This window comes from Dipodomys ordii, unplaced genomic scaffold, assembly GCF_000151885.1.
Source record: "Dipodomys ordii isolate 6190 unplaced genomic scaffold, Dord_2.0 Scaffold13, whole genome shotgun sequence".
Taxonomy (NCBI): domain Eukaryota; kingdom Metazoa; phylum Chordata; class Mammalia; order Rodentia; family Heteromyidae; genus Dipodomys; species Dipodomys ordii.
The window spans coordinates 22,562,956-22,578,422 of NW_012267229.1; the positions used below are offsets into that span (position 1 = coordinate 22,562,956).

At 48.6% G+C, this 15,467-nt stretch overlaps 1 protein-coding gene across 1 annotated transcript in view; it reads left to right on the forward strand.

The window, feature by feature from the left end:
* Positions 1 to 6,461: 6,461 nt before the first annotated feature.
* The window catches only part of Tox2 (TOX high mobility group box family member 2), a 62,551-nt gene continuing 53,545 nt past the window's right edge, over positions 6,462 to 15,467 (forward strand). The window contains exons 1-2 of the mRNA XM_013010710.1: positions 6,462 to 6,593; positions 6,845 to 6,910. Of these exons, the coding sequence (XP_012866164.1) occupies positions 6,462 to 6,593; positions 6,845 to 6,910 (198 nt within the window). The remainder of the gene's footprint in view (positions 6,594 to 6,844; positions 6,911 to 15,467) is intronic.

The following is a 15,467-nucleotide window of genomic DNA, read 5'->3' on the forward strand; positions in this document are numbered from 1 at the left end:
ATCATACCCATTTTCAAGACGAGGACGGAAACATACTCACTTAAAGAGAAATCACACAAGGTGCAAACAGTGCACCCGCAATTCGGACCCTAGTGACCAGCACAAGCATCGTGACCATCGTGCCATTGCGTGCTTGTCCACATGGTAGTGGGACTTGAATTGAGCCTGAGATGTCCCTTCTCCATCTGCACAGGCTCTGTCCCTGCCCTGCCCAGCATTTCCCGTCCTGATTCGTATCTCCCTGTAATTCTTCCACCTGAAACCACACCCATGGCAGGGCTCAGGTCACAGCTGCCAGGTTTGTGCCTCTGTCTCTGCTTTATCTGTGCAGAATGAGTGTTCTCAGGGCTCATGTGGGGGCTGGCACTGTGTGCCGCTTTGATTGTTACCCTTTAGATCTCTCCAGCGATCTAGAGAGAGAGGAGGCGCATCTCTCCAGATCTGCAACTGGCTGTGCATCCTGGGCCTTTGATCCCTATCTCTGTGAGGAGGGGAGAACGCAGCAGCATTGTTAGAGCAACATTGCTTTGGTACCTGAGCAGGCTGCCACTGCCGAGTTCCCAGCTACTCTGATGTTCACCTTGCTCATCGCTATCCCCGGGGAGGTCATGACAGGCCTGGCGTCCCTTTGGGGTTCCAGTGAGATGACCTGGCGACAGGTCAAGGGCTGGTATACAGTAGACGCTCTCTGGCCTGTGCCTTGGGTGTTGTGTTCCTGCTCATTGCCCTGGGTTCCTCGCATGGTGGAGTTTCCAAATCACTGTTTTGTTTTTTGGTTTTTGGTTTTTTGTCAGTCATGGGACTTAAACTCTGGGCCTGAATGCTGTCCCTCAGCTCTTCAGCTCAAGGCAAGCGCTCTACCACTTGGGCCACTATGCCATTTCCAGTTTTCTGAGTGGTTTATTGGAGATAAGAGTCTCACGGACTTTCCTGCCCCGGCTGGCTTTGAACTCAGATCTCAGCCTCTTGAGTATCTAGGATTTTAGGCGTAAGCCACCAGTGCCCAGCTAAGTCACTGTTTTCAACAGTACCTGTGCTCGAAAGCCCATCGCCTGCCTCTGTCCCCTGCACTAGGCCGGTCCTGGCCCCTGTCACTTGTGTCACTGGCTAATACAAGATGCCGAATGAGTTTCACTGCAGTATTTCATACAGCTAGTCTTTCTGAATTAAACAAGAGCTTAGTCTTTGCGGGTTTGGGGAAACGTGGAGTTCAGGAGGCAGAAGTTCTGGGGATGGTTGTTCCCCTATATTCCCATCTGTGAATATAGGGCTGGTGGCTGAATTGGAGTTACAGCAGAGCTGTCAGTGCCCAATCAGGAAGGCTTTTAGTCATATTTGTGACCGCTTGTTCAGAGCTCAGAGCTGTGGCCAAGGGTGGCTTTTCATTCATTACAGATCTGGAAAACAGGAAGAGTAAAGGGCCACTGGCTTCTTCAGAGGCCTGGGGGCTTCTGGGAAGCAGGGTAATGTCCTGCCCATTATTATGGTCTGCCTGGCATCTGGAACAGGTCTGGTGCACAGTGAGAGCCTAGCAGATTGTATTCAATGAATGGCTGCTTAATCTCTTTTCCCTCCTTTTCTTAGTGCCATTATTTACTCACATGTTTGCAAGTTCCCAGGGGGAAGTAGCAACATTCCTTGTAAAATCCCCAGTGTGGGGAGCCTGGTCCATGGGACATTGTAGGTGCATCTTAGACCCAGGACCTAGGACCAAGAATGAGAATGAAGACAAGGGAGACATAGGAGGGATGATGGAATCAAGGCAAAGGGGCTGACCTTGAACTGGAGGAAGACAGTTGACCTTTTCAGGCTTACGGGGTGGTGGTGATGTAAGTAGTTGGGGAAGGCTGAGTGGAGGGGGCTATCTGACCACCCCAGGATTAACAGGTCAGCTCCTAGACTGAGGGTGTTTGGCCTCGCTACAGGAGTTTAGTGTAAAATAACAATAATAGGTAACATCTGTCAAGCATCTGTCAGAAATGGCTAACATTAAACACAGATATGAGCTCCTGTCTAATATCTGAACACAGATGTCAAGGAATATTAGCTGCTATTTTGCAGATGAGGAAACTAAGGCAAAGAGAAGAGAAATCCAAGGTTAAATGTGCAGAAATCCAGGGTCACATGAATAGCCAGTGGTGAGTGGAACCAGCGCTCAGATTCAGGAATCCAGCCTGTTCCTACTGGGCTGCACCATCTTAGAATGTGGATTTGTAAGAAGCCAGACTATGGGGAAGAGGGGGAGAGGGAGTGGATAAGGATGGCAGGGAGTGCCAGAGGGAGGGCCTGAGGGAGGAAGGGACTGGGGAGACAGATGCTCCAGGCTGTCCCTGCATCGTTGAGGGCACTAAGCTCTGAATCCCTGGGCTGGGCATGGGGCACCTGGATGCAGGGCTCAGAGATGTGGAGTCCACGCAGGGTTTAATCTGAAAGGTGAGGAGATTGCCAACAATCACTAGTAATAGCCAGGATGAAAATGGATCTGTGGGATCACCAAGCAGAAAGCTTTTGTGGGTGATTGGATGGGCTACCCAGGGGTACAGAGTATGGGGTACTGTGGAATGACTGCTTGTGCTGAGGGGAGGGCAGGCCCACCCTGCCACAAGTTCAGTGTCAGATTGGAGGAGTCCATTAGCTAAATGGGGGAGGTATCCAGGGAGGCATCGTACATAGGAACATTGAGGTAACTTGGCTAATGATGAGGATTTCAGGGGCAGCGGCACACTGCAATTCTAAGAAGCCATGACTTTGTCCAAGGAAAGCATAAAAAGAGTCATAAGGAAATAACAGACCAGCTTATCCACTCCATACCATCCCATTTACCCATACACCCTAGTCTGATCTACCCAGGCACTTGCCCATCCAGACATCTATCCATGCATCCCAAACACGCCATACAACCACCCATTTGTTCATGACATCCATCATCCCAGTGGTCTTCCCATACTGTGTCTCTTCACTGACATCTGTTGTCTCATCCATCCATCCATCCATCCACGTATGCATCCTCCATGTATGCTTCCATGCATGCATGCAACATCTATCCATCCATCCACTTACTCCTGTCAGCTCAGCCATTGCAATCTACACAATCCCCAGCTGCATCTGCTCATCCATCCATCTATCCATTCGTTCGTTCCTCTATCCCATTAATAAACCTTCTTGTTATTAGTAGGATTATGTTGATTACATATTGAGATCATAATATTATAAATATGTTAGGTTAAATAGACTATACACTCTTTAAACTGTAGCTACTAGAAAATTTACAGTTACATGTGTGGCTCACTTTTATGACTCGCATTAAGTTTCTGTTGAACAGTGATAATTTATACCATCCATCATCCATCTAGCCGTCATCTATCTAGCCATCTAGCCAGCCATCATTCATCCATCTACCCACCTATCCATCTATCATCCATCCATTATTCATCTGAGTATGCCTCCATGCTTCCTTATATCCATCCATCTATCCATCTATTTCTTTTCTCCCTTTCACCCACACCCACTTACCATATATGTCCACCCCACAGATATTTTATTGGTATCTACTGTGAATCAATGATTTTTCAGGGTCAGAAGGATAAGGCTGGGACTAGCTGAGGAACTTGCCCAAGGTAGGAGAGGTGGAGCTGGGTTCTTGACTGTAAGACCAGTGTTCTTTACTTTGCACAATGCTTGTTATAAGCCTAGCTTTCCTTTAAGATAAAAACAACAACAACAATAAATCCTTTGTGAGAACATGATGTACTTAGATTGCGAGGTGGATGTTGGAATAGGGGCTCAGGATTGCCTGTCCCCAAGGGAACCACACAGTGGGGGAGAGGCAGACACTTGAGAAACCTCTGTGAACGCGTTCTGCGTTCTGTCCTGTGGTCATTGTGAAAGGGTTATCCTTTTGCATTCGATGTTTGCGAAAATGTGAATTCTTTCAGATTCCAAAACTCATTTCCATGACAAAACTCTTGGGAAGGGAAGATGAAGGCCTGGCTTTTGCAGAACAATCTTCCAGCTGTAATGAGGACTGAAGATGGCAGTGGGAAAAGGAATTATAATTAGAATATGAAATGGGGAAAATTAATCTATTCCAGGCAGTGGCTATGAGGATGTTCTCCTGACGTTTCATGGCCATTCTTAGTCTGTTGTTTTCCCCCCTCCCATTTCTTCTTCACAATTTAAAGCATACAGAGGCTGTATGGTATATATATATATATATATATATATATAAGATTTTTAGCTGACGGACTGATAAATTATGAAAGAGGCACAGGATTTGGACCCTGTGAGTCCCTGCTTTATATGTCTCCCATCCACACTTGCTGTGTGTTTGTGTTCACACTTATGTGGATGACAGTAGGCAATGGCAGATATGTGGTGGGTTCCCCTGTGTCTGGCACACCTTCCTTTCCTGTGTGTCTGCTGTGGGGACTATGTGCCTGACATAGGCAATCTTGAGACATGCGTCCTTGTGTTTGTGCTCTTGCGCATTGCTTTGTGCCCCCCAGGGACGTGAGGCATAGGACCACATGCTCTCTTGAACGCTGAGTTTAGTGGGTGACACAGGTCCGTGCCAACATGGGCCTTGGGTGCACCTGTATCCCCCATGCCTTCACATGCCACACAGGTCGCCTCAGCACACATTGAGCAAGAATGGTTTGGTCACACACAGAGACAGAGACAAAGGTCAAATCACAGGGTCATCTCAGAGCCCTCGGGGTCCCCTCCCTCTCCACATCCCCACTCCAGAGGCTCTGCCAGTTTGGAGCTCTGGCAGAGATGGGCAAATGGCAGGTCTACCTTCTCTCTCAGGCCTCCGTTCACAGATTCTCATCCCAGCATGCTTTGGGGCACTGTGTAAGACACTGAGGGGACCCTAACAAAGGCAGACCGCAGACCAACCAAGTCCTTCTTGGAAGCCAGATGCACATTTACTCCAGCACATGTCAGCTCTTTCTTGGATGTTGGCTGAACAAAAGTGTGAATAAGGAAGCCAACTTTAGGCATGCCCTGATGGCCACATGGGCATCTGCCCATCCTCCCTCAATCCAGGGTCTCCTTTCCAGCTGTAGTGTAGGACAAGGCTCTCCCAGGGCCCAGTGGTCTCCAAGACGACTGCTAATGGCAACGCTACTCTTCTCTGAGCCTTTAACACACTTGTCAAGAATCTGCTGTGTGCTAAGCTCTGGGCGAATTGTTAGGTCCTTGGAAAGATCTAGAAAAGCCTTGATCTCTGTTAGCAGGGAACTTGCAGCCCAGTAGGAGAGATGGAGCAGGGTAAGGCAATCAAACGGTGCTGAGTCCCAGTCTCTCCATAATGGGAGGGGCCTACTCTTCCCCACCTATTTCCTTGGTTTTTAGCAGGGAAAAGTGCGTTTTCCTTGTTAGTCCACTGTGAGGGTTTAGTATTGTCTTCATAGAAAGCACGTTGCTCAGTGCCAGGATAAACATTCATTAGCGAGGTTTTGGGGGGGGCAGACGTCTCTAAGGAGAGAATGTGAACTGCCTTGGGAGCGTGGGCAGTGTTTACCAAAATCCTAAGTGCACCTGCCTGCTTAGCAAATTAACTACACGTTACCCACCTACTGTGGAGTCTTAGGCGCAGGCCAAAGAATTGTGTTCCACTAGAAAGCACTTTCCAAGGTGCTGTACTACAGGAAACCTTAGTGCCAATCGGCTCCACTTCTGGCTTTTTTTTTTTTTTTTGGTAGTCAGTAGAAATAAAGAATCTCGCAGACTTGGCAGTGCAGGCTGGCTTCGAACCATGGATCCTCAGGTCTCGTCTCAGCCTCTCCTGCCTGTGTGCCTCTTGTGCTGTAGGAATTTTCTCCTACCAGCTGAGTCTATCCTAGCACACCGTCTACAAATGGCCTTCTGCAGGGCCTGCTTGGCTGGTTGTGCCTTCTCATGTCCCATAAGGGCCATGGACGATACAGAGCCACCCCTGGCTTCATGATGTGACTAACTGTGATGCAGTTTGTGCCCCAGAACAATCATGGGTTGGGCTAGACTGGGTCTCCGGCTCCCAAATTTTGTGGGTTATTTCTAAAGACTATCCCCTCAGAAGTGCAAGCACTTGAACACGTGCCTCGGGCTCTGCTTCTGGGGAGGCTTTCTAAAGTACCTGTCTGGAGTGTAGTTAAAGAGGCTTTGTTGAGTCAGGTGCTGTAAATCGTCACCTCCTCTACCGAGGAGATCGATGGTCAGGATCCCCAGCCCACAGATGAGGACCAGACACCTGCTCATACATCGGGGTGAGGAGGGAGCAGGGGCCTGGCACCCCACAGTTCTCCCACTATACCTGCCTCCTGCTGGGGGATTCTTCCTGTGAACCAATGATTAGCTCCTCTGCAAGGTGTCTACCACAGTCCTCACTATCTGTGGTCTCATGGGGTGGGAAGAACAGGAGAAGAGCAAAGCCACATGGGGTGGTAAGGCCTGGACGGCATGTCTAGGATCATGTGATGGCCCCAAGGCTCTGGAGCTGTCAGCCTTGCCAGGTACATAGGAGTCTAGCTTTGGCTGATGGCCTGGAGGACATCGGCCACAAGGTGCTTGCCTACTTCTGGGGCGAGGAGGCTCCATGCCTGGCCAGGGTGTGAGGGAAGAGCTGGTCCTCCATCTTCATCTTCCACATGACAGCCTTGCTGACATGAGCCCTGAAGGGGCTCCTTGCAGACTCTCCCTAGAAGGGAGCCCTGCTGGAAGGGGGCCTCAGGCATCCTAGGCTACAGGTTTTTCCCTCATTCTTTCCGGCCAGCACAGTCCCCTGACCTCCATTGGTGGCTTGTGCTGCTGCCACCCCAAACATGTTTTAATCAGCACTGCTTCTTTCTGTCTGTTCTAGTTTGATGGTGACAGTGCCTACGTGGGGATGAGTGACGGCAACCCAGAGCTCCTGCCAACCAGCCAGGTGGGTGCCCCTTCCCCTCCCTCCCCCAAGTGGGGTCTGAGCTCAGGCTGGCTGGAGCCAAGCTGCTCCTGGGGTGGAGGAAGGAGGACTGGAGAGTCAGGGAGTGCAACCTGCTGCTCTTCCTCTCCAAATGTTCACGAAGAGCAGTTGAGTTCTTCAAAGCGATAATCTGGGTTCAGAGAATGTTCTAGAAATCAACCCTCCTAGCCTGGCGCCGGTGGCTCACGCCTGTAATCCTAGCTACTCAGGAGGCTGAGATCTGAGGATCGTGGTTCAAAGCCAGCCCTGGCAGGAAAGTCTGTGAGACTCTTATCTCCAATAAAACACTAGAAAACCAGAAGTGGCGCTGTGGATCAAGCGGTAGAGCGCTCGCCTGGAACTGAAGAGCACAGGGACAGCGCCCAAGCCCAGAGTTCAAGCCCCATGACCGACCAAAAATAAAAAAAGAAATGAACTCTCCTGGTACTGGTGGCTTAATGTGAAATATTAAGAACTTGTGGATACTCAAGATGTGATGTCTACAGTCTCCATGCTCAGGGCAAGTTTTGGGGGTTCCCAGGTGCCACCTGCCCCTTTCTTCACAGTGCCCTGGGGATATGCCAATAGCAGATGCCCACAGACCCATGCATCGGTGTGCAGGTTCTCTGCCTGCCTGGAGTTGGTCCACCTGCCTGGGGAGGCTGGTGGGCCTGGCTTCCTACAGGGTCATTTCAGACAGGGTCGTGAGTAGGGGGTCACTGTCCATCTCCAGCCTTCGGGGGGCACACATGCAAAATGGAGTGATGTTTCCATAAATAGATGAAAGTTAATATTCCTCCCAGCTGTGGACATCCATGCTGCTGGCTGTCACGCGGGGGGAGGGTCTTCACTGCAGGCTGTTCCTGAGAATGGACAGGTGAGGCTGGTACCACCTGCAGTGTGCTAGCATAGCTCAAGAGCTGGGCGGGACCAGCTGCAATAAAACCGAGGCTCGGGAAGAAACCTAGCCCTGCACCTCACCTCCAAGTCTGAATTGGGTGATCCATCCACCAACAGGGTGGGCATGTGTTTTCCAGGTGGGGAAGAAAACAGATTTCTGTTATTTAGTTCAGACATTTCTGGGCCTTCCTGTGTGGTAGACGCCATAGGGCCACACATAAGTGAGAGGTTGGGCGGTGGCCCTCAACCCTGCCAATAGGAAGCCACTGTGGTCCCAGGGGGTCTTCACAAAGCATTGCACTCCCTTCCCTTGCCCCAGGGCAAGGTGCCATGGTAAGGATGCCCCTTTGTCTAGCCTGTCCCGGTGTGAGCACCGGGCTGCTGCAGCTATGTTCTCTTACATTGACAGGCAAAATTCCAGGCCCTGGGAGCATCCATTGATGTCACCTACCAGTTAATAATCAACTTAGAAATGCAATCATCCTCCGGAGCTTACTCCAGAATATCTCCTGTGCCTTTTCACACAATCTTGATTGCTTTTTTGTGTGTGTGCCAGTACTTGGGCTTGAACTCAGGACTTGGGCATGCTCAAGGCTAACACTCCACCACTTGAGCCACAGCTCCACTTCTGGCTTTTTGGTGCTTAATTGGAGATAAGAGTCTCACAGATTTTTCTGCTAAGGCTGGCTTCAAACTGTGATCTTCAGGTCTCAGCCTCCCGAGTAGCTAAGATGACAGGCGTGACCCATTGGTGCTTGGCCTGTGTTGCCTTTTGTTAATGTTTAGAGCACTGGTGCTGAGAACCAGTGGAGTCAGGCCTAGCTGGCACCCTGGTAGAAAGTGTTGGCATGTCCTACCACGAGGGGAAAGTGCGGCTCTGGGGTCTGTATCTGCTTTAGGCATTCACAGAAGAGATACAGTCCTTGAGAGGAGACTCTGGGACGATAAATGTCTTCTCCCCCCAAACCATGAATAATAACAGTCTCAGCTGTCTGTGCTGCACTTCCCAGACTATAGAACGTTTCTCGGTGGTTATTTTAGCCATCTTCATAATACCACCAAGGCCATGTTAGATGCATCTGAGGCTCAGGGATGTTGATTGACTCCACAAAAATGACCTAGCCAGGGCCTCACACCAAACCCCGCCCCTGACCTTGCTCTGCCTTTGGAGAGCCCCGTGCTGCCCACTCCCACATGGCCACTGACTTGATTTACCCTTAATGTCACTTCCTAAGCGAGGTCCTCATGACCCCCAAATTCAATCAAACCCCCTCCTCATAATTCTTAGGGCACCAGATCATTTTCTGTGACTCCATGGTGGAAGGGGCAAGTCTCTCCACACACCACTTGCACTCTCGTGGGGGGCAATGTCTGGCACAAGGCAGGAAACACTGGTGTGGTGGGGGAATGTGACCCCTGCTTTTGTCTGCTTTCTTAACAGTAGAGCAAGGTGACTTGACTTCCAGTTTTTCTTGATCCCTTGTGCTGTCTATTGTCCACACACGGGGCCTCTTTGACTGAAGACTGTATGAAGCAGACATTAGGATTTGCTGAGATTCTAACTACCCAGTAGCATGAACCAACTTTCTTTTTTTTGGGGGGGGGGTCCGGTTGTGGGGCCTGAACTCTGGGCCTGGGCGCTGTCCCTCAGCTCTTCAGCTCAAGGCTAGTGCTCTACCACCTGAGCCACAGCGCCACTTCTGGCTTTTTTCTTTTTGCTTATGTGGTGCTGAGGAATCGAACCCAGGGCCTCAGGCATGCAAGGCAGGCGCTCTACCACTGAGCCACCTTCCCAGCCCCTGAACCAACTTTCACATGAGCAAAATTTGCAGCTCCATCCCAGGTATTTCTGTGCACATACCTGTCTGTAGTATTAGCGAATGACCCCAGGCTAACACATGCTATGTAAGGGTTCTACCACTTTAGCCATGCCCCTCTGTCCTTTGGTTTTGATTTTTTTTAAGATAGGGTTCCAGTCATTTTTGCCCTGAGGTGTGATTCTTCAGCCTTTACCTCCTACGTAGCTGGGATTAGAGGTGTGTGTCACCACACTAGCTACCAGGCTCCTTTCAATGTTTTCAGTTTAGCTGCAAACAAGCACTTCATGTAGTGGCTTAAAACTATTTCATGGCTCCATTCATTTACAGATTGACGGGGTTCAGCTAGGAAGGGGACGGCTCTTCAAATTGGTTGAATGATAGCAACAAATTTGAGGGCAGCCCTGGGTGGGATGAGATGGGGTTCACTGCTGTTCCAGGGCCTCTGGTCCTCCATAAGGTCAGCCTGAAGCTTACACACTAGGTGGAAGACAGCCTTGTACAGCAGTGAGGAAAGATACTGCTAGACCTCCGCAGACCTAGACTTGATGCTGGTATGTCATTACTTCTAGCTCTTTCTACTGGCCAAAGCCAGTCACAGAGCCAAGGAGTGGGACTATAGCTATCAGCTTTCGATGGTGGGGGTTGCGAAGCATTGTGGTCTTTTTAAAGATCACATGTGGGAGACACAGGGAATGTGGTTCATGCTGGTGTTGTTGGAGAATAATGCAAGACTTCTCCAGCTCCTACCCTGCTGCCCTCTAGGCTTTTCATTTGGTTGTACTGGGGCTTGAATTCAGGGTCCCTTAGCTTTTTAAAATTGTTTTGTTCAAAGCTAACTCTCTACTACTTAAGCCACAGCTCCACTTGTAGCATTTTACTGGTTAATTGGAGAGAAGAGCCTCACAGACTTTCCTGTCTGGGCTGGCTTTGAACCTCTGTCCTTAGATCTCAGCCTCCTAGGATTACAGGACTGAGCCACACGTGTGCAGCTGGTCATTAATGGCAAGAGTTCTATATAATCCTCGCTTTTTCCTGGAGTGCCCACACCAACTATCACAGGTGAATAGGTGAACAGCATGTCACTCCCTCCCTGCCCTGCCCCTCCTCTTTCCTCCTCTGTGCTTGGCTTTGAGTGACTTTGGTACCAGAATTTCCTGGACAGACTGAGCCATAATTCTCAGACAGGGCTGCAGTCTCAAGAGCTGGGGGATTGGTGACCATCAGCTCCTGGGTTGCTGAGTGAAGACCCTGTCCAGGAGTTATAAGGATTGGTCTGACTGCACCATCCCAGGTTGAAGGAGATTGTTTTGGGAAGTGGACAGGAAGTAGGCTTGGGCTTCAGCAGACCTGGGTTCAAATTCTAGCTCTTCCACTAGGAGACAGTGATTCCTGCCTCTTGGGGTGCTGGGAGAATGGAGTAGGGCTGTGGGCTCCGTGGATGCTGACCAGCCAGGGTATCCATGTCCATCCAACTGCTGTATGTTCACTGCTAACTGCTCTGGAAAATCAGCCTCTGCCCAGTAAGAAGCATGAGCTAGAAGGAGGTGTGTGGGTAGTGATCAGTGCTGTGACTCTGTGGAACTCCAGCTGGGCTGCCTCCTTCTTTAACTCCTGCCCTGCCCTATTCTGTCCTGTCCTCTCCCCCTTCCCTCTCTCCCTGCTCCCACCATCCTTTCTAGGCTGGGTCCCCTCTTAGGAATCTCCCTCCCCAGGCTCTACTTCTAGGGAATCTAAACTGAGAGTTACACAAAACACATTTAAAAACAAACTAGCTATGGCTCATTTTCATGGCTCATTTTCAGTTTTAATTACCATAAATAATGCTTTGGCGACCCGAGATGAGTCCCCAAACACCTCTGTGAGTTTACAGACACTTCCTCCGATGGGAATCCCCTTCAAAAATGTCAGTGTATTTCTTAGGGGTTGGGCGAGGAGAAGACCTGCAGCCATCAGCTCCTCATGACGCCCTCCTGGTGGTGGGTAGTTTTCCACTATCTTGGCCCTTAATCTGATTTTTTGTTTTTATTTTTATTTTTTTTACTTTTTATTTTTATTTATTAATTTATTGCCGGTCATGGGCCCTGAACTCTGGGCCTGGGCATTGTCCCTAAGCTCTTCAGCTCAAGGCTGAAGCTCTACCACTTGAGCCACAGCACCACTTCCGGCTTTTTCTGCTTAGTTGGTGCTGAGGAATCGAACCCAGGGCCTCATGCATGTGAGGCAAGTACTCTCCCACTGAGCTAACTTCCCAGCCCCTTTATTTTATTTTATTTTTTTGCTAAAAATCTCAGAGGTTTTCTTAAGTGATTGAACATTTGTGTGTGTATGTATGCATGCACTCATGTGCATGCATGTGTTACAGAGTCGGGGGGGGGGGAAATGACTGAGGTTGAGTGGCGTGATCATTGGTACAGTAAAGCCAGGTGAAGGGACACGTTGTCCCTAGACCATGAAGGAAACTGAGGTGGAGAGATGGTCTGAGCTGTGTCTCCAAGGTAAAGTTGGTAGGAAGTGAGGATGATAGACATAGAGGAAGAGAGAGATGTGAGAGTAACAGATTCATACCGTGAACCTGTTTTCTAGTCTGGTGATGCCATCTTCTGAGGTGGGGAAGGCCTGGAGAGGTGCAGGTTTGATGGAGTCAGGCTGGGACATGTAGCATCTGAGGTGCTCGTTGAAGTGGAGGTGTCCCCAAGTGGTCAGCGGTGCTGCCATTCTGGAGCTCATGGAAGAGGTGAACTGGATTAGATTTGTAGAGCTAGATGGGAGATCAGAGGATCCATGACCCTTAAATGCTGAGCTCTGACATCAGAGAGCAAAGCAGAAGAGGAGGGAACTGCCAGAACTGGAGAAGGAAGTGGTTTGAGACATAGGAAAACCTGGAAGTCCCAGAACTCCTGGAAGTCCTAGAAACCCGAGGGTAGAGTAAATGAAGACAGGCGGGATCTAAGGAACGATGACGATAGACTCACAGCTCATTCCCTATCAAAAGATACATTTTTAAGTAAGTCAGATTTTAGTGTACTCAAGGAAACCACAAAGGCAAGGACAAAGGACCTTTGTGGACTTGGCCGTTTGGAACAGGTAAGACGTTCCTGTGACTCAAACCTTAGAAGAAAAGGCTTTAAAACTGAACAAGTAGCTGGGGTTGGGAATTTAGCTTAGTACAAGGCCCTGAGTTTTAAGAGGGAAAGTAAATCAGGCAAGAATATGTTCAAGAAGTTACAACACAATCGAAAGGACTAGCTTCCTTAATATAAGAAGAATTACTCAAAACTCTGGAAGAGAAAAAGGAAGGAGATATGAACTGATTACAGAAAGGGACACACAGTCTATGAATAGATGCTAAGAATAGTCCATAAGAGAAACAGAGTTACCATCTATATATTCATACCATTTATCACCTATACGGGTGACAAAAATCCAGAGGTTTGATAACCTATTCTGTCAGAGTAAAAAAAGAAAAAAGAGAAAAGCAGATTGTATATATTGTTGTGGGGAGAATAAATTGCTGTGACCTAAAAATAAGGCAGATTGTGAACATCTATGCAAATTATAAATGCATTGACTCTAACCCAATAATTGTTTGGGAAGTGTATTCCACGGAATATGTGCACACATGAAAAATGACATATTCAGTAACATAACAATAACAGAAGACTTCCGGTGCTTCACCTCCACTGCATGCCCCAAATATGCAAGAACTTTGAGCCTAGTGGATTTTTTTTTGAGGGAGGGTGTTGGTTGTGGGGCTTGAACTCAGGGCCTGGGCACTGTCCTTCAGCTAGTGAGCCTTGAGCCACAATGCCACTTCAGTTTTCTGGTGGCGAATTGGAGATAAGAGTCTCACAGGGACTTTCCTGCCCTGGCTGGCTTTGAACCATGATCCTCAGATCTCAGCCTCCTAAATAACTAGGATTACAGGTGTGAGCCACCAGTACCTGGACCTACTGGATTTTTTGTTTCTTTGGGGTGTGTGTGGGTGGAAGGGTGAGCGCATGCATGTGCTGATCCTGGGGCTTGAACTCAGGGCCTGGGTATTATCCTTGAGCTTTTGTGCTCAAGGCTGGTGTTATACTACTTGGGCTACAATTCCACTTCCAGCTTTTTGGTGGTTAATTAGAGAGAAGAGTCACACGGGCTTTCCTGCCCCAGGCTGGCTTCAAACTTATCCCTAGATCTCAGCTTCCTGAGTAGCTAGGATTGCAGGTATGAGCCACTGGTACTTGGCCAGATTCTTGCACTTGGTTCCAAGCACCACCATTGGGTCTGTACAGTAGCCTCAGTAGATTCCCAAGGGTGTCTGATCTGATTTTACAAATACCTAGAGCAGGCATGGACCTATGGTGGCTAGAGAAATGACTTAAGTAAGCCTCAGGAGATCATACCACCTTGTGATGCTTGTGGCCTTGTGCTGAAAGCCTCTGTCCAGTAGGGGTCAGTATAGAAAGCGAAGAAACAAAAAAGATCCAAGAAGTTTTGAGTTCAAGATTCTTCACACTTTGTTCCTTTCACCTATGTTGATAACATCCCGAATAGTTCTCTATGTTAATAATCAGGAATGATTGCCTGTTGGGTTTTCCCAGCCATTTAAGAAAATGATAATGATGTTAAATTAATGTTTGGGCTCAGATATGAGGCCAAATGCCTCTTGCCTCTGAGCATGGCCTCATTCAGTTGTACCCATTTTACAGATGAGCACACACAGAAGCTGGGAGAGTCAGCGACAACCAGGGCTTCTCCGAAACAAAGCCACTTCCCAGGCGATGCACTGGGGCTGTGGGAGACTCTCCCCCGAGGGCTGGAATCTCAGAATCTAGCCCTAGTATAACTCTGGCCTCTGAGTCTGTGTACATTGCAAAGGGCAAAGATGACATGGCTTTTATTGCTTTAATTAAAACCTGGGTGAAGAGCTCGCGATTCATATTGAAATGAAATTGTGTTTTGCCTGCTGCGGTGCAGCTGAAGGTAACCACGGCGATTACTGCTAAGATTACAAACAATCAAAGAGAAAAGGCCTTTTGCGAGCATTTCCTATTAAAGCCACAAACCTCCACACTTTAAAAATAATTATGGCTATGTTATCGGAACATGATTCATGAGTTTTGAATAAATATGAAGGGGCCTTAAAGGCAACTGCTTCCAGACCATAGATTTTGCTTGGATCTGATGAAATTTAATATCACTTCACAGCTGGAGAATAAAACGTGGGGAAGGGAGAGACACCCCCACCCTGTGTCTGGGCAGAAGATTGAGTGTATGTCACATCGGACTCACTTCCTAAGCACAGAGCCTCGTGTGTCTGTCTTGGTTTCTTTGATAGAAAGCTGCCGAGAGGGATTCGGTACTTACATCTACCCAATCTTAATTTTGCATTTCAGTAGCTAAAAATATATTTGTCTTAAAGCTCTGGATTCCTGCCTTGAGAAGTGAGCTGTTTAACCATTCGGAGGCACGATGGGAAGGTACTAGGGAATGGATTTGAGGGTGAGGCCCTGCTCTACATGTATGGTTCTTCTTCCCCTCTCCCCTCCATAGAGATTTTTTTTTCAGACAAAGCGGTAAATGTTTACAATCTATAGTTTTGTTTCCTTCCAACTATTATGAGAGAAATTGAATCCCAGGAAGCGTTTGCTCTCTCTAAATGGGATGGAAACAATGAGATGGAGGCAGGAAGTGTCCTGGCTGGAGGAGCCCCCCTTCTTCCCCCCACTTGGAAATGCATTTTCAAGTGGTTTTTTTTCTTTTTGCAAAACAGAACCCCTCCCCCTTTCCCAGCCACATTGAGCTTAACATGCCTATAGGGTCTGGCTCTTTGC